Below are 19,555 nucleotides of genomic sequence, written 5' to 3'. Positions count from 1 at the left end.
GGCAAATACCCAAATATTTAGAAATTAAACAAAATGACTTCCAAATAACTGATGGGTCAAAGAAAAATACAAAGAAATTAGAAAATATTTAGAATTGAATAAAAATGAAAAAACAATACATTGAAATTTGTGAGATGCACCTAAAATAGTGCTTAAAAGAAGAAATTTCTCAAATAAATTATCTAAGCTTCTACCTTATGAAACCAGAAAAGGAGGAGCAAAATAAACCCAAACCAGGAGAACAAAAAAGGAAAAATAAAAATTAGAGCAGAAAATAATACTACTGGGAGAAATAATAAGGTAGATCAATGAAAACAAATCTTCTTTAGAAAAGGTATCAGTGAACTTCCCTGGTGGCTCAGTGGTTAAGAATCTGCCTGCCAATGCAGGGGACACGGGTTCGAGCCCTGGTCTGGGACTATCCCACATGCTGCGGAGCAACTAAGCCCATGCACCACAACTACTGAGCCTGCGCTCTAGCGCCCGTGAGCTACAATTATGAAGCCCGCGTGCCTAGACCCCATGCACAGAAGCCACCGTAATGAGAAGCCCATGCACCGCAACAAAGAGTAGCCCCTGTTCACCACAACTACAGCAAGCCCGCATGCAGCAACGAAGACCCAACACAGCCAAAGATAAAAATAAATAAAATTTTAAAAAGAGAAAATTTATCAAATCGATCAATTGATATAGCTCCAGCCAGATTGATCAGGGAAAAAAAGAAAGGTAGCACAAATTACAAATACCAGGAGTGAAAGAAGAGTTACTGAGATACCGTGTTTTATTGTGCTTTGCTTTATTGCAATTCGAAGACATTGCGTTTTTGTTTTTGTTTTTACAAAGAGAAAGGTGTTTTGTTGTTGTTGTTTTTTGGCCATGTGGCATGTGAGATCTTAGTTCCCTGACCAGGGATCAAAACTGTGCTCCCTGCAATGGAAGCATGGAATCCTAACCACTAGATCGCCAGGGAATTCCCTACAGATTAAAGGTTTTGGCAACTTTACATCCAGCAAATCTACTGGTGCCACTTTCCAACAGCATTTGCTCATTCATGTCTCTGTGTCACATTTTGGTAATTATCACAATATTTCAAACTTCTCCATTATTATATTTGTTACAGTAATCTGTGACCAGTTATCTTCGATGCTACTATTGTAATTATTTCGGGGGTACCATGAACAAAACCCATATAAGACAGTAAACAATTGAAAATGGGTATATTCTGACTGCTCCATCAACCAACTGTTCCTTCATCTCTTTCCCTCTCCCTGGGGCTCCCTATTCCCAGAGAAACAAAAATATTGAAATTAGGCCAATTAATAATCCACAAAGGCTTCTAAGTGTTCAAGTGAAAGGAAGAGTCATGCATCTCTCACTTTAAATCAAAAGCTAGAAATGATTAAGCTTAGTGAGCAAGGCACATATATACAATGGAATATTACTCAGCCATAAAAAGAAACAAAATTGAGCTATTTGTAATGAGGTGGATGGACCTAGAGTCTGTCATACAGAGTGAAGTAAGTCAGAAAGAGAAAGACAAATACCATATGCTAACACATATATATGGAATTTAAGAAAAAAAATGTCATGAAGAACCTAGGGGTAAGACAGGAATAAAGACACAGACCTACTAGAGAATGGACTTGAGGATATAGGGAGGGGGAAGGGTAAGCTGTGATAAAGTGAAAGAGTGGCATGGACATATATACACTACCAAACGTAAAATAGGTAGCTAGTGGGAAGCAGCTGCATAGCACAGGGAGATCAGCTCGGTGCTTTGTGACCACCTAGAGGGGTGGGATAGGGAGGGTAGGAGGGAGGGAGACAGAAGAGGGAAGAGATATGGGAACACATGTATATGTATAACTGATTCACTTTGTTATAAAGCAGAAACTAACACACCATTGTAAAGCAATTATACTCCAATAAAGATATTAGAAAAAAACAAAACAAAAAAAACATGGACATAATAAGGCAAAAAAAAAAAAAGGCAAGTAAACTAGAATAGACATTTTTTTAAAAAAAAGAAAAAAGGTGGAGGACATATACTGATTTTAAGATTATAGTTATCAAGTTGTGCTAGTGGCAAAGGGATAAACATAGAGACAAGATGAACAGAATATAGAGTCCAAAATCTATACACATATAGTTAATTGGTTTTTGTCAAAGATCAAAAGGCAGTTCAATGGAGAAAGAATAAACTTTCCAACAAATGGTGCTGAAATCACTGGATATCCATATCCATACTTATATCATATACCAAAAAGAAAAAAAAGAAAAAAAAAACAATTAACTCAAAATTGAATAGAAACCTGAATTATGTAAAAGCTAAAACTATAAAGCCTCTAACAGAAAATCTTTGTGGCCAATAGCTCCTGTTACATATACGTAAATGCCACATAAGAAGTTAAAACCTACTTGTATAAAATTAGACAAGCAGGGCACTTCCCTGGTGATCCAGTGGTTAAGAATCCATTTTGCAATGCAGGGGACCCAGGTTTGATCCCTGGTTGGGCAGCTAAGATCCCACATGCTGCGGGACAACTAAGCCTATGTGCCGCAACTACTGAGCCCACATACCACAACTAGGAAGCCCACGTGCTACAACTACAAAGCCCATGCGCTCTGGATCCTGCGCACCACAACTAGAGAGCCAGAGCACTGGAACTAATGAGCGTGTGCACTCTGTAGCCCACGTGCCATAACAAGAGAGAAAGCTGGCACACCGCAACAAGAAGCCCGCGCACTGCAATGAAAGATCCCATGTGCTGCAACTAAGACCCAACACAGCTGATAAATAAATAAACAAACAAGCAAACAAATAACTAAAATTAGACAACTGGCTACCTGGCTACAAGTCTCCCTCTAAATGTCAAGTCCAGACTGGTTTTCAGGCTTATTCTCCTGAATTCCTCAGGGAATGAGATCTATTTTATCTATTAAAGTTTGGGCTGTCACTCATCCTACTTCTAATTGGGTCTGTTGCACGAAAATGGAAGACCAAGGGATTGAGATCTTAATCAGACAAGACTCAGATCCAGGACTTGGAACAGTGGAATATTTCCAACTCGGTGTCCATTCCCCAAATCAAGGCAGGACTACACCCCATTTCAGGAGGAAGTAGCTAGAGTGGTTGTCACCTCATTCCCTGAAAGATTTGAGGAAGGTTGAAACAGGAGTGGGGATTGAAATCGAGTCCCCTAAAACCAAGTTCCTCTGCCAAGTTTATGATTAAGCTCTCTGTCCAAAATGTTATTCCCTTTCTTGTCCAACACGCTTTCTCAAGATTGAAGAGTAGCAAACAAAAGGGGGGACTGAAATTGGGCAGAACCCTATGGGGCCCTCCCAGGTACAAATTCTTTGTGTCCCCCATTTCTTGTATATAGGAAATAGGCTTCATTCAGCCTCCTAGACCCTCCCACAGTTCCAAAGGGCAGATTCAAGCAGCTGCTAATCAAGTGAGGGAATGCAGAAACAAAGGAGGAGCATCAAGAAACAATAGTGCAGAATGGGGCAAGGTCCTGGTTTCTCCTTAAAGAATATACATAACAATATATCAGGACTTTCCTGGTGGTGCAGTGGTTAAGAATCCGCCTGCAAATGCAGGGGACACGGGTCCAAGCCCTGGTCTGGGAAGATCCCGTGTGCCGCGGAGCAACTAAGCCCTTGAGCCACAACAACTGAGCCTGCACTCTAGAGCCTGCGAGCCACAACTACTGAGCCCACGTTCCTAGAACCCGTGCTCCACAACAGGAGAAGCCACCACAATGAGAAGCCTACGCACCGCAAAGAAGAGTAGCCCCCGCTCGCCACAACTAGAGAAAGCCCACATGCAGCAACGAAGACCCAGCACAGCCAAAAATAAAAACTAAATAAATAAATAAAGTGTGTATTTCAGTGTAAGCACACTTTAAAAAACAAAACAAAACAATATATTGTTGAGTTCTTCTACAGGAACTAAGGTCCCACCCAGGTGGAAGACGGTAACTTCAGGCTCAGCACAAGAGTCCTAGAACACTGCCCTGTTACCTCACCACCAACCAGTCAGAAGAAAGTCCCAAACCCAGCAGCCCTCACCCCAAATTCTGCCTATAAAAACTTTTCCCTGAAAACCATAAGGAAGTTTGGGCTTTTGAGCACAAGCCACTGTTCTCCTTGCATGGCCCTGCAATAAACCTTTCTCTGCTCAAAAAAAAAAAGAAAAAGAAAATCTTTGGATTTTGGATTAAGCAGAGATTTCTTACCTAGACACCAAAAGCATAATCCACAAAAAAATTTTAAATTGCACATCATTAAAAATAAGAAGTTCACATCAGTATCCCGCAAGCCATGCAGCATGGAAAAAAAAAAAAGTTCTACTCTTCAAAAGGCACTCTTTTTTTTATTTTTGGCCATGCCACGTGGCTTGCAGGATCTCAGTTTCCCAACCAGGGACTGAACCCAGGCAATGGCAGTGAAAGCACGGTATCCTAACTACTAGACCACCAGGGAACTCCCAAAAGGTCCTCTTAAGAAAATGAAAAGATAATCTCTAGATTGGGAGAAGATATGTGCAAATTACATATGTAATAAAGACTTGAACCAGAATAAATAGCTCTCAAAGGTCAGTAAGAAAACTCAAAAAAAGTCAAAATATTTGAGCAGTCACTTCACCAAAGATATATTGATGGCAAATAACCACATGAAAAGATGCTCAGCATGTTTAGTCACAATGAGATACTAATACATACCTATTAGAATGGCAAATTTTTTTTAAAACTTACGATACTAAGTGCTCGTGAGGACGTGGAGCTACTGGAATCCTCATACATTGCTGACGGGAATGCAAAATGACACAGCCACTTTGGAAAACCATTAGAAAGTTTCTTATAAAGTTAAACATACACTTACCACATGACCCAGCAATCCCACTAAGTATTTACCCAAGTGAAATGAAGACTTATAGTCTCATCTAAACCTATAAGCAAATATTTATAGCATCTTTATTCATAATCACCAAAACTAAAAACAACCCACACGTTCTTCAACTAATGCTTACATCCATGTAACAGAATATTACTTACCAGTAAAAAGGAACAAATAACACACAAAAATATGGATGAATCTCAAATGCATTATACTAAGTGAAAGAAGTCAGACTCAAAGGGCTACACTCTATACAATCCCATTCATATGATATTCTGGTAAAGGCAAAACTATAGGAGTAGAAAATAGAAAAGAGGCTGCCAAAGGCTAGGCATGAGGCTGACTACAAACAAGCATGGGAGAATTTGTGGGGAGTAATGGAACTGTGCTATAATTTGAGTAGGTGGTAGTTACATGAGTGCATCTGTCAAAATTCCCAAAACTGTATATCCAACAAGTGTGAAATTTACTGAATATAAATTATACTTTATTTTTTTTAAAGAAAATAAAGAAAGAAGATAACTCTGGATCCTTGTAAGGTGGAATGAAAGGAAAGAGACAGATTAGGAGTTATTATAATTAACCAGTGGTAAAATGATGGTGGCTTTTGCCAGGGTGATAGAAGTAGAGAAGGTAAGAAGTAGTTAGGTTCTGAATATATTTTAAAGGGCAATTGATATAAAGGAATAAGAAGGAATAAGAAATAGAAGTTGAAAAAGAAAGGGATCAAAGATAACATCAAGATTTTTTTTTACCCATACAACTAGAAAGATGCAGTTAACATTTATAGAGATGTAGAAGTCTGGGAGGAGAAGTCCTTGGAAAGGTGTGGTAATTCAGACTTTGGATTTTGAACATACAAAGTTTGACATGTTTATAAAATATCCAAGTGAAACTGTTGACTACACAGTTGGTTATTTATATGGAATATAGGATGGAGTCTGTACACATAAATTTGACACTCATTGGTATAAGGATTCTATTTAAAACCATGAAACTAAATACTATTACCTGAGGAGTTATTTAGGACCAGAAAGAGAAGAGACTTGAAGACTAGGTGCTAAAGCATCCAAAGCTTGGGGAAATGGGGAAGAACCAGCAAATAAGACTCCCTGAAGTACAATGAGAACTAAGTAAATAGTGCATAGGAAGAATGTGTTTCAAGACAGAGAATGATTGATCCAATGCTGTTGGGGAAGATGATGATTGATATGACCCCTCTTAAACACAGAGATCTCTAGAGGCACTATCAAAAGCTGATTTGGGGTGTGAGGGGCAAAAGCCTGTTTGAATCGGGTATAGGGGATAAACAGGAAGATAGATATTAAAGACAGTGAAAACAAACACTTTCTATTTTGTAATAGCAATAGCAGTTCTTTTTATTACCATCGCTGTTTTATAGCACTTTGCCTCCTTTTGCCTTTCAATCTTTCTGTATACTTATGACATACCAACAGCACAGAGCGGAATATTCTTTAAATCTAATCTATAATTGTCTTTATAACTGAAAGTTAATCTATTCAACAGTTCTTATCATAGCAATATACTGATTTCTATTCTTAATTTTTGCTTATTCTTTCTGTTCATATTTTTTAAAATTGGAGATTATAGCACATGAAGATTAATAAATGTACACATAGATTTAAAACTACAGTTGATTTAGAAATGAAAATGAGAACAAGAAATTAAGTATGGAAAAAAATTAAGCTTTCTAAAAACACTGTATTAAAAAAAATCTTTTGGTAAATATCTGAGACTTTACTTAAAGAGCTTAATCACTTATAACCCAGGAAGACAATATTTAAAAGAAACACAGAGTTGGTACTCACAAATCCACCAACTACGCTAATACATAAATTACAGATTCAGGCAAACCCATTTGCAGACTTTCCAAATGGGATTCCTCCCTTTTCTCAGGAATTAAACACTACATTAATTTTTATTTTTCCCTCCCCTTGCTCTTCATGGTTTCTACAGGCTATGCATGTATCCATGAATTTTATAAGATGGCATTAAATTGATACATCCTCTACTTTTATGATTAACCCATTTTGTCACATGTAGCTTTAGTTCTTTCATTTTCCACTGCTGCATATTTTTCCTTTCTATGAATATGCCACATATTATATTCTACTATAAATGGGTATTTTTTTAGTTTTCTTTTTTTTAATATTATGAACAATGTTGCTATAAATGTTCTTTTTGGTAAACATTTGCAACAGTATCTCTTGAAGTGAAACTGCTGGGTTATAATATGTCACCATGGTTTTAACTGGCAAATCGCAGCAAAGTAGAGTATAATATCTTTTCATATTTACCAGCCATACAGTTTTCCTCTATGTGAAGCTCCAGTTTATGTTTTGTCAACTACTTTTTCTACTGATCTCTTTTCATATTGACTTTTTAAAATAGAAGTATAGTTGATTTACAATATTATATTCATTTCAGACATACAACACAATTCAATACTTTTATGGATTATGCTCCATTTAAAGTTATTACAAAACAATGGCTATATTCCCATGTACTATGCAATATATCCTTGTCGCTTATGTATTTTATACATAGTAGTTTGTATCTCTCCCCTCGCCCCTTCCCTCTAATTTTTTAAAATATTTATTTATTTTTGGCTGCATTGGGTCTTCGGTGTTGCGCGAGGGCTTTCTCTAGTTGCGGCGAGTGGGGGATACTCTTCATTGTGGTGTGCAGCCTTCTCGTTGCAGTGGCTTCTCTTGTTGAGGAGCAAGGGCTCTAGGTGCACAGGCTTTAGTAGTTGTGGCTCATGGGCTCTACAGCGCAGGCTCAGTAGTTGTGGAGCACGGGCTTAGTTGCTCTGCAGCATGTGGGATCTTTCTGGACCAGGGATCGAACCCGTGTCCCCTGCATTGGCAGGTAGATTCTTAACTACTGCACCAGCAGGGAAGTCCCTCTTCCCTCTAATTCTCTGTTACTTCTATGCATTGTAAAATTTATCTCTTTGGGACTTAACAACTTGGGAACATGCTCATGGGATGATATTAAGTAAAATGAGTAAAATGAAGAGTGGTAGATATGATGCAATCCGAACTGTGCATACGGGAGAATATTTACTTATTGGCAATGGAAGGTGCTGATGGTTGACCAGATCACTATCTTTAAGAAGGCTCCATTTTCAAATGAATCATATGTATTTTTGTAGCTGTGAACCATATCCTCCATGCTTCTTTCCTTTTGAAAATGGGATACTATCTTTTTTCCTTTTGCACAGAGCAGTATATCTGCCCAGTTAACAATAAAAATTATTGAGATTATCAGGGGACGAGAGTGTAATCTGTACTTTATTCCAAAACTTTGCATATCTCTCTTTTTTTTTTTTTGGTACGCGGGCGTCTCACTGTTGTGGCCTCTCCCGTTGCAGAGCACAGGCTCCGGACGCGCAGGCTCCGCGGCCATGGCTCACGGGTCCAGCCGCTCCACGGCATGTGGGATCTTCCCGGACCAGGGCACGAACCCGCGTCCCCTGCATCGGCAGGCGGACTCTCAACCACTGCGCCACCAGGGAAGCCCTGCATCTCTCTTTAATAGTTCTCATAGGGTATAGTCCAAGGTGCCAAACTGAACAAAGATGCTAACATGAAATCTTCGTTTATTTAAAATATGGTCACTTCTTTTATCATGAAAAAACTACACACACTAACTCTGACTTCAATAATAACTTTAAATCACTTTGAGTCACTGAATTTTAAAACTGTATTGTATGGCAGAATTTATTAAAAAGTTAAAAGTAGGGCTTCCCTGGTGGCGCAGTGGTTGAGAGTCTGCCTGCCGATGCAGGGAACACGGGTTCGTGCCCCGGTCCGGGAGGATCCCACATGCCGCGGAGTGGCTAGACTCATGAGCCATGGCTGCTGAGCCTGCGCGTCCGGAGCCTGTGCTCCGCAACGGGAGAGGCCACAACAGTGAGAGGCCCACATACCGCAAAAAAAAAAAAAAAAAAGAAAGAAAGTTAAAAGTAGATCCCGGGAATTTAAGTAAATTAATTAATTAAATAAAATACATCTCTTGGGACTTTAATTCTATGATGTGGTGAGGAGCATAAATTATCAATTTTAATTTACTCAAATTAAACAACACAAAAAATCTTGTAATTAGACTAAACATCCTTAGTGGAATATCCTAAGAATGTTAAAAAAAAAGAAGTTTAAAAGTATAAAGTTTTTAAAATTTCAAAGCTTAAAAATTTAAAGAATTTTTTTAAAAGTAAGCTTCTTTTAGTATTTATAGTAGTATTATTTAATATTATTGTTATTCTGAAGCTACTATATCATAGGATAAACAATTCTGTTACTGTGCTTAGGAATGATATTTTTTTCACATAAGTAAAACGTCGTACAAATATAAAATCTAACAAATTAAAATCTGTAATCCTAAATTTGAACAAAAATTATCAATATAAATTTGTAACATAATTTTCCTTAAAAAAATTTCCAAGCTCTTTCAATAGAAAAGGCCTAGAAACAATGACCAACTCAGTAGCAACTAGAGTACTGACAAAGCTCAACCACCTGGCAAACAAGACAGTTAAGAGTCCAACTCCAGGGACTTCCCTGGTGGTCCAGTGGTAAAGGATCTGCTTTCCAATGCAGGGGACTGGAACTGCAGCTTCAATCCCTGGTCTGGGAAGATTCCACATGCCACGGAGCAACTAAGCCCGCACGCCACAACCACTGAGCCTGCTCACCTCGACTAGAGAGCCCATGTGCTGCAAACTACAGAGCCCATGAGCTCTGGAGCCTGCGCGCCACAACTACAGAGCCCATGCACTCTGGAGCCTGTGCGCCACAACTAGAGAGAGAAAACCCACATGGCACAACTAGAGAGAAGCCCGCACACCTCAATGAAGAGCCCATGCGCCGCAACGAAAGATCCCGTGTGCTGCAACTAAGACCCGATGCAGCCAAAAATAATAAACAAATGAAAAAATAGTATTTTAAAAAAAGAGTCCAACTCTATTATCACAGAACAAAGCAATGAAAGGTGGATTTGGAGCTAAAAGTCAATAAACTGATAATTGGCCCAAGTATCAATAAGACAGTAGGGTTACCCATCTAATGTATTTATGAGATCAGAGTGATAATTTTCTCTTTTTCCAATTGAAGTATAGTTGATGTACAATAGTATATAAGTTGTAGGTGTATAATATAGTGATTCACAATTTTTAAATGTTATACTCCATTTATAGTTATTGTAAAATATTGGCTATATTCCCCATGTTGTACAATATACCCTTGTAGCTTATTTTACACATAATAGTTTGTACCTCTTAATCCCCTAACCTCATAATCCCTCTCCCACCTTCCCTCTCCCCACTGGTAACCACTAGTTTGTTCGTTATATCTGTGAGTCTGTTTCTTTCCTGCTATATTCACTAGTTTGTATTTTTTAGATTCCACATATAAGTGAGATCATAGGGTATCTGTCTTTCTCTGATTTATTTCACTTAGTATAATGTCCTTCAAGTCCATTCATGTTGCTGAAAATGGCAAAATTTTGTTCCTTTTTTATGGCTGAGTAGTATTCCATTGTATATCTATATATACCACATCTTCTTTATCCATTCATCTGTTGATACACACTTAGGTTGTTTCCATACTTTGGCAATTGTAAATAATGCTGCTATGAACATTGGGGTACATGTGTCTTTATTTTAAATTAGTGTTTTGTTTTTTTAGATATATACCCAGGACTGGAATTGCCAGGTCATATGGTGGTTCTACTTTTAGTTTTTTGAGAAACCTCCATACTGCTTTCCACAGTGGCTCCACCAATTTACAGTCCCACCGACAATGTAGGAGGGTTCCCTATCTCCACACCCTTGCCAACATCTGTTATTTGTGTTCTTTTGGATGACAGCCACCCTGACAGGTGTGAGGTGGTATTTCATTGTGGTTTTTTTTTTTTTTTGGTGGTACACGGGCCTCTCACTGCTGTGGCCTCTTCCATAGCGGAGCACAGGCTCCGGACATGCAGGCTCAGCAGCCATGGCTCACGGGCCCAGCCGCTCTGCAGCATGTGGGATCTTCCCGGACCAGGGCACGAACCCGTGTCCCCTGCATCGGCAGGTGGACTCTCTACCACTGAGCCACCAGGGAAGCCCTCATTGTGGTTTTGATTTACATTTCCTTGATTAGCAATGCTGAGCATCTTTTCATGTGCCTGTTGGCCACCTGCATGTCCTCTTAGGAAAAATGTCTATTCAGTTTTTCAGCCCTTTTTTAAATCAGGTTGTTCGCTTTTTTGATGGTCCATTGTATGAGCTGCTTATATATGTTGGATATTAACCCTTTATTGGTCATATCATTTGCAAACAATTTCTCCCATTCAGTAGGTTGTCATTTCCTTTTGTCGATGGTTTCCTTTGCCATGCAAAATCTTTTATGTTTAATTAGGTCCCGTTTGTTTATTTTTGCTTTTATTTCCTTTGCTTTAGGAGAAAGATGCAAAAAAAATTCCTGTGATTTATGTCACAGAGTGTTATGCCCAAGTCTTCCTCTAGGAGTTTTATGGCTTCTGGTCTTACATTTAGGTTTTTAATCCACTTTGAGTTTATTTTGTATATGATGTAGAGAATGTTCTAATTTCATTATTGCACATGTAGCTGTCCAGCTTTCCAAGCACCACTTATTGAAGAGACTGTCTTTTCTCCATTGTACATTCTTGCCTCCTTTTTTGTAGACTAATTGACCAGATGTGCGTGGGTTTATTTCTGGGCTTTCTATCCTGTTCTATTGATCTGTATGTATGCTTTTGTGCCATTACCATACTGCTTTGATTACTGTAGCTTTGTAGTATCATCTTAAGTCTGGGATCCTGACTCCTCCAGCTCTGTTTTTCTTTCTCAAGATTGCTTTGGCTATTCCGGGTCTTTTGTGTTTCCATGCAAATTTTAAAATTATTTGTTCTAGTTCTGTGACAAATGCCATTGATATTCTGATAGATATTGCATTGAATCTGTTGATTGCCTTGGGTAGTATGGTCATTTTAACAATATTAATTCTTCCAATCCAAGAAAATGGTATATATCTCCATCTGTTTGTGTTGTCTTCAATTTCTTTCATCAGTGACTTATAGTTTTCCAAGTACAGGTCTTTCACCTCCTTAGGTAGGTTTATTCCTAGGTATTTTATTCTTTTTGATGGGGTTGTAATTGGGATTGTTTCCTTAATTTCTCTTTCTGATAGTTCATTGCTACTGTATGGAAATGCAACCGATTTCTGTATATTAATTTCATATCCTGCAACTTTACCAAATTTTTTGATGAGCTCTAATAGTTTTGATCATAGTGATAATTTTAAAATAAAACAAAAAACCCCAAAAAACCTCCTCATTGGTCAGCAAAGAAAGATGTAGAGAACCAGCTCATTACTTTGAAAACTAGTAAACAAAGTGAAAGAATAAAGCATTTATTCCCTTTCTATCTCAGGAAAAACAAATAGTCAATTAAGGGAAATCCTCCTTATGGAAGTAATCTACTAAATTAAGAAGGAATTATGAAAATAGAATTATCACTATTTTGAAGCCCCTTGTGAAATAAACCTTCAAGCGATGATTATCACAGAGAGACACCAAAGAGAGACAATCGAGCATTATGTGCCTCCTGGTATAAGTATTCAACACAACATATGACATATTCTTGCACAAATATGAGCCTCAATCTGATCAAGCCTCTGTATCAAAATCACAGTTAAAGAAAATTCAGGACCAGAAAATGGTTGGATGAAACCATGGGATGCAATCAGCAAAGTCCAGAATGTAAGAAATTCTACAAACAATCTAGTTTCTACAACAATAAAGTTCAAGGGAAAAAAAACACAACAGTATGAACCTATACACTAAAAGAGACATATCAACCTACTGCAACGTTTGGAGTTTATATGGATTCTGATTTTTTTTTTAAGTGATGAATGAGAAAATTTGAACACCAATTAGATATTTTATATTAAGGAATTACTGTTAATTTTAGATGTGATAATGGTACTGGCTTATTTATGTGTAAAATAGGTAGTCTTTATCTTATCAAAGATACATACAGAAATATTTAGGAATGAAAAAATATGAATAATATGATTGGGAGTTTGTTTCAAAATAATCCAAGTGGGAGGTAAAGAGAATGAGTGGAGTCAAGATGAAATAAAATCGGCTATGAGATGATAAAGCAGCTAATGGGTAGGTAATGGGTACATAGGGTTTTATTATACAATTTGCTTTATTTTTGCATATGTCTGAAGTTTTCCAAATTAAAAGTTTTTCTTTAACCTGCCTTCAGGAAAAACTATAATAAAATCAGTTACACTTGCCTGAAAATGTCAGATTCAATTTTACAAATCTCCCAAATGTACTTACACTTTCACACAAAGATATGGCCTTAAAGCAAAAGAATGATGCTAGTGGTATATTTTAAGGAATCAGCAAGTGAGTGAAAATTTTTCCTTATTTTGCAAAGAGAAGCATTCCCAGCAATCTCAAAGTCAAAAGAGACACATAAAGAAACCAACCAATTCACCCTACTTTTAAGTAAGCGTTTGGGTTTGAGCATGAGGTGGTGTTATAATAGACAACTCCTGGATCACCTTTGTGATTACCTGCCTATCCACCAAGAGTAAGGTGGGCTTCCAACTATGATCATTTACTACATGGCTGTCTTACCAAATTTACAATCTGTATTTTTAAGTCTCTAAAATGTTTTGAAGTTCACCAAAGAATAAATAAAAGTTGAGTTTTAAAATTCTAGTCTTTTACCAGATATCTAAATGTTTTCCACAAATAAAAAGCAAACTTTAAAAACAATTTAGAACTGTTTGAATATTATTCAGACACTTACACAAAAGCAGATTTACATACCTTGCCTGGACTGTGAAGGTGCTACAGGAACTTCTTGGTTTGGCTCAAAAGGAAGTTCAGGTGTTAGGTTTTCAAACTGCTCTTTACTAATGAGATTTAGCTTCTTAAAGTTCTCAACTTCTTGCTGAAGTAGAATGGAGGAATCTAATTACTAAACTGGCTAATAGAGTAACCAACAGACAATAATTGATACTAATCTCAAAAAATGAGTTTTAAAAACAGGAATTGATTGCAACCGAATAGAAAAGATGTTCTAATAAAGAATCTAGCATTATACTTAATAATTAATACTCAGAGTTTAAAAGAGGCATCAAGAACCCTAAAATATTATGACTATTTTATAATTAAAATACATTATAAGAACATACATTCTTATCATTAACTATGTGTTGAGCATTTACACACAAGACCAGTAGAGTATTATAGAGGTTACAAAGTAATCCAAATTCATGTTCCCTATGCTTAAGGAATTTACAAGTTAGATGGAAAGAAAGAAATGCACACATAAAAATAATATTAGACAGTGTATGAAAAGTGGATAGTATTTGGTATAAGAATTGAGATCATAAGGGAGGCATCACAGAAGAGATGGGACAAAGCAGCTCCTTAGAATGAGAATTTAGAGAAAGGGAAAAGCATCCTAAATTAGGTACTATGAGCAAAGATGAGAAGCTTGGAATAAGCAATCATTTATTAGAAGATAATTCAGTAAATGACAAAATTTGTTTAGAACCAGTGGTCTGGTAAGGAAGCTGGAGAAAGCTAATAGATCTTTAGCACTAGTCCAAGAAGTTTCTGCCTCTTTTTCTAATAGTGGGAAACATGTGATGAAACATAAACCTAGATGGCTCTGAAGGTTCATTTCCAAACCCCTTTTATAAGCTTAGTAGCAAGGATACTGCGTAGGTCTAAGCTGTTGGCTCAAAGGAAAAATGGGCCCATCCCTGCCCCTAGGGCCCCTTTCTAATTTTTGTTACATAATCACATAGATGTTCCCTGCCCTGACCTACATATATGTAAAACATTACAGAGGTGGAGGCCATTCTCTACTGGAAGGTCATCGGGCCATAATGCATGAAGACTATCGAAGCCTGGCTGAAGCTGTGGGGAAAAAAAAAAAAAAAGAGTTTGAGGGACTACTTGCATTCTATTACTTCTGGTAAGTTTTCCCCAATAAACTCTGTATCACATCTACACTACTCCTCAGTGCTAATTGGTCCATGACCCTTTACAGAGTTAACATCTAAAAAGAGTGTAAGGAGGTAAAAGACATGACAAAAGTATCTGTCTGATGAGCCAAATTAAACATCATCATTACAAAATAGTTGTGGCATCTTGCTCTTAACAGCTATCCAAACAATCTTTTCCTTCTGTCTTCAAACATGAATGCTACTTGACAGCTCACACCATTTATTAGATCCAGTTAGCCTTTTAAACTAGGATCTATCTTCTTTTCATGAAAATGCCTTAAATGATTACTTCCCCTATACCAAAATTGCTTTCCCAAAAGTCTTCAATAAGCTCTTCAAGCTAATTGAGTCATTACTCTTCACTGTCCCTTATCTTGCTACAGAGCTTGCTATTAGCAACTCCCACTTCAATGAACATTTATTGTATGTTTATCATATACCAAAAATGAATAAACACAGTTCTATTCTGATGGGAACACAAATACGTTTCTGTTTTGTTTTTAACTTTTAAAACTAAGTATGGTATAACACACCGCCGCTTACATATATATGTATACACACACACTAGAGAAGGGCATAAATCATAGGTATATATCTCAATAAGTCCAAAGTGAACAGACCTGTGGAACCACCATTCGAGTAAAGATGATATAACTAGCACACTAGAAGTACCCTTCATGCTCTTTCCTATCACTGCCCTGTCTTTCTTCCTGAAGACAGCCAATACTCAGACTTTAATTCTTTAGATTCATTTTTCATGTTTTTGAATTTTATAAAAAAGTAATCATAATGTATGGTTTCCTTAACACAAAATTATCTTTATGAGATTCATCTATAGTTTGTGGCTCTACAGCAGAGGTCAACAAACTACAGCACCTAAAGGCCAAAGTTTGTCTTTGTAAATAGTTTCATTGGAACACAACCGCATCCATTTGTTTACATATTGCACACGGCTGCTCCAATGCTACAACTGCAGGTTTGAGTAGTTGCCATAGTCAACGTATGACATACAAAGCCTAAAATATTTACTACATAGCTCTTTACAGAAAAAGTTTGTCCATCCCTGCTCTACGGTACTCTATTGTATGATCAAACCACAATTTTAAAAAATCCATTCTAGGGACTTCCCTGGTGGCACAGTGGTTAAGAATCTGCCTGCCAATGCAGGGGACACAGGTTTGAGCCCTGGTCCGGGAAGATCCCACATGCCACGGAGCAACTAAGCCCGTGCACCACAACTACTGAGCCTGTGCTCTAGAGCCCACGAACCACAACTACTGAGCCCACGTGCCACAGCTACTGAAGCCTGCATGCCTAGAGCCCGTGTTCCGCAACAAGAGAAGCCACCGCAATGAGAAGCCTGCACACCACAATGAAGACAGCCCCCGCTCACCGCAACTAGAGAAAGCACACGTGCAGCAATGAAGACCTAACGCAGTCAAAAATATTAATTAATTTTTTTAAAAAAAGATAAATACAAAAATCCATTCTACTGTTGATGAGCATCAGGTCCTTTCCAGACTATAGCTGCTATCAATAATGTTGCTATAAATATGTTTTTACAGAACACTTATTTGGTGAACATATTTTTTTTACCTTTTTGTAAACTGTAGTTGATATACAATATTATATGTCACAGGTATACAATACAGTAATGCACAATTTTTAAAGTTTATACTCCATTTATAGTTACTATAAAATATTGGCTATATTCCCTGGATATGTACAACATATCCTTGTAGCTTATCCTATACCTAATAGTTTGTACTTCTTACTACCCCACCCCTATATTGCCCGTCCCCGCTTCCCTCTCCCTACTGGTAACCACTAGTTTGTTCTCTATATCTGTGAGTCTGTTTCTTTTTTGTTATATTCACTACTTTGTTGTATTTTTTAGATTCCACATATAAATGAGATCATACAGTATTTTGTCTTTCTCTGACTTACTCACTTAGCATAATGCCCTCCAAGTCCATCCACTTTACTGCAAACGGCAAAATTTTGTTCTTTTTTTATGGCTGAGTAGTGTTCCATTGTGTGTGTGTGTGTGTGTGTGTGTGTGTGTGTGTGTGTGTGTGTGTATACCACATCTTCTTTATCCATTCATCTTTTGATGCACACTTAGGTTGCTTCCATACTTTGGCAATTGTACATAATGCTGCTATGAACATTGGGTGCAAGTGTCTTTTTAAATTAGTGTTTTTTGTTTTTTTCAGGTATATATCCAGGACTGGAAATTCCAGGTCACATGGTAGCTCTACTTTTAGTTTTTTGAGAAACCTCCATACTATTTACCACAGTGGCTCCACCAATTTACATTCCCACCAACAGTTAGGAGGGTTCCCTTTTCTCCAAACCCTTGCCATCATTTGTTATTGTGTTCTTTTAGATGAGAGCCATCCTGACAGGTGTGAGGTGATATTTCATTGTGGTTTTCATTTACATTTCCCTGATGATTAGTGATGCTGAGCATCTTTTCATGTGCCTGTTAACCACCTGCATATCCTCTTAGGAAAAATGCTTATTCAGTTCTTTGGCCCATTTTTTAATCGGGTTTCTTTTTTTTTTTTTTTTGATGTTAAGTTGTATGAGTTGCTTATATATGTTGGATATTAACCCCTTATTGGTCATACCATTTGCAAGTAATTTCTCCCATTCAGTAGGTTGTCATCTCCTTTTGTCGATGGTTTCCTTTGCCATGCAAAATCTTTTAAGTTTAATTAGGTCCCACTTATTTATTCTTGTTTTTATTTCCCTTACTTTAGGAGATGAATCCCAAAAATATTTCTGTGATTTATGACAACATATATTTTTATTGAGTATTTACTAGGAGTGGAATTGCTGAATCAGGTGGTGCACTTCAACTTTAGTAGAAAATGCAAATATGTTTTCATAGTAGTTGTACCTATTTACATTCCCATTAGCAGTATATCAAAGTTCCTATTGCTCTACATCCTCATCAACACTTGGTATTGTCAGTTTTTAAAAATTTAGTCTTTCTGAAAAGGACCAAACTATGGATATAAACTACATTTTGGATGGACCTCAAGGGCATTATGATTTTAAAAAAATATTAATCTCAAACGGTAACATGCTGTATGATTCCATTTATATAACATTCTCAAAATGACAACATTATAGAGATGGAGAACAGATTAATGGCTACCAGGGATTAGGAATAGCAGAGGGGAGGGAGATGGGTGTAAGTTTAATAGCACAAGGGAGATCTTTGTGGTGATAAAATAATTCAGTGCCTTGACTTTTATAGTAGTTATGTGAATCTACATGTGATAAAATGATAGAGAAGTATACACACACATTTGTGATAATAAACATCAATTTCCTGGTTTTAATATTGTGGTTTAATTATCTAAGCTATCAGATTTAATTAGATTTAATTATCTAAGATAACCTTTCAAGGTTATCTGGGTGAAGCATACACTGGACCTCTCTGCACTATTTTTCCAGCTTCCTATGAATCTATAATTATCTCAAAAATTTGAAAAATTTAAATATGTAGCCACTCTGGTAGATGTGTTATCTCATTGTGGTTTTAATTTGTATTTCTCTGATTATTAATAATGATGAAAACCTTTAGTATATTTTATTTGGATAATTTTTTTGTGTGATATGACTACCCAATTCTATTGCTCATTTTCCTATACAGTTGTCTTTCTCATTGATTTGTGTATGAGTTCTTTACAAAATGTTGTAAATGTCTTTTTTCTACTCTGTACCTTACCTTTTCACTCTTTTATGGTATCTTCTGTTGAAAAGTTCTTTTTAATGTAGTACATTTTATCAATCATTTGCTTCATTGTGTTATTTCCTGTTTAGTAAATCTTTCTGTACTAAAAGATCATGGAAATAGTATATTAATCTTTTTATGAGTTTTATTATTTTGACTTTCACATTTAAAACTACAATATATCTAGAATTGATTTTTCTGTGTATGGTATAAGGGTTAATGTGCACTTGAAAAGAATGTGAATTCTGCAGATGTCAGGTGCAGTATTTCACTTCTGTCAATTAAGCTAAGTTTCTTAACTGTGTTGTTCACATTTCCCACATGCTTACTGATTTTTTCATCTGCTTGCTATACCTTGCATCTTTCTTGATAAGGTGTATTAAAATCTTCCACTATGATTATAAATTTGTCTATGTACACCTATCAATTTTTCTCTTACATATTTTGAGGCTGCTATTACATGCATACAAGTTTAGAACTAATATATTTTCTGGTGCAACTAAACCTTTTATGATTATGAAATGTCCCATTTAATCCTGAATAATTCTTTTTGCCTTAAAAATCCACTTTACCCATAGAGTTATACCAACTTTGTTGTGGTTAGTGTCAATATTTATTTAAATCTACACATGTATTTACCATTTCCATTGCTCTTTATTCCTTTCTGTACCTTCACCTTCTTCCTGGAATCATTTTCCTTTGCCTAAAATACTTCTTTGTACTTTCTTTAAAGCGTAGCTGCTGAAAATAAATTTTCTCAGTTTTCATATGTCTGTTGGTTATTTCACCTTCATTTTAAACAGCTGCATTGAGATACAATTTACATACCATA

At 36.7% G+C, this 19,555-nt stretch overlaps 1 protein-coding gene across 5 annotated transcripts in view; it reads right to left on the bottom strand.

The window, feature by feature from the left end:
- The window catches only part of LARP1B (La ribonucleoprotein 1B), a 128,777-nt gene that overhangs the window by 40,773 nt on the left and 68,449 nt on the right, over positions 1–19,555 (bottom strand). For all 5 annotated transcript variants that reach the window (XM_027103690.1, XM_027103691.1, XM_027103692.1 and 2 more), the window contains one exon: positions 13,786–13,909. In XM_027103690.1, the coding sequence (XP_026959491.1) occupies positions 13,786–13,909 (124 nt within the window). The remainder of the gene's footprint in view (positions 1–13,785; positions 13,910–19,555) is intronic.

The sequence above is a fragment of the Aethalodelphis obliquidens genome, unplaced genomic scaffold (genome assembly GCF_003676395.1).
Source record: "Aethalodelphis obliquidens isolate GAN/ISIS:26980383/991018 unplaced genomic scaffold, ASM367639v1 scaffold6, whole genome shotgun sequence".
Taxonomy (NCBI): Eukaryota; Metazoa; Chordata; class Mammalia; order Artiodactyla; family Delphinidae; genus Aethalodelphis; species Aethalodelphis obliquidens.
Note: the sequence above shows the minus strand (reverse complement) of the source record. Positions and strands in the feature narration are given on the sequence as shown.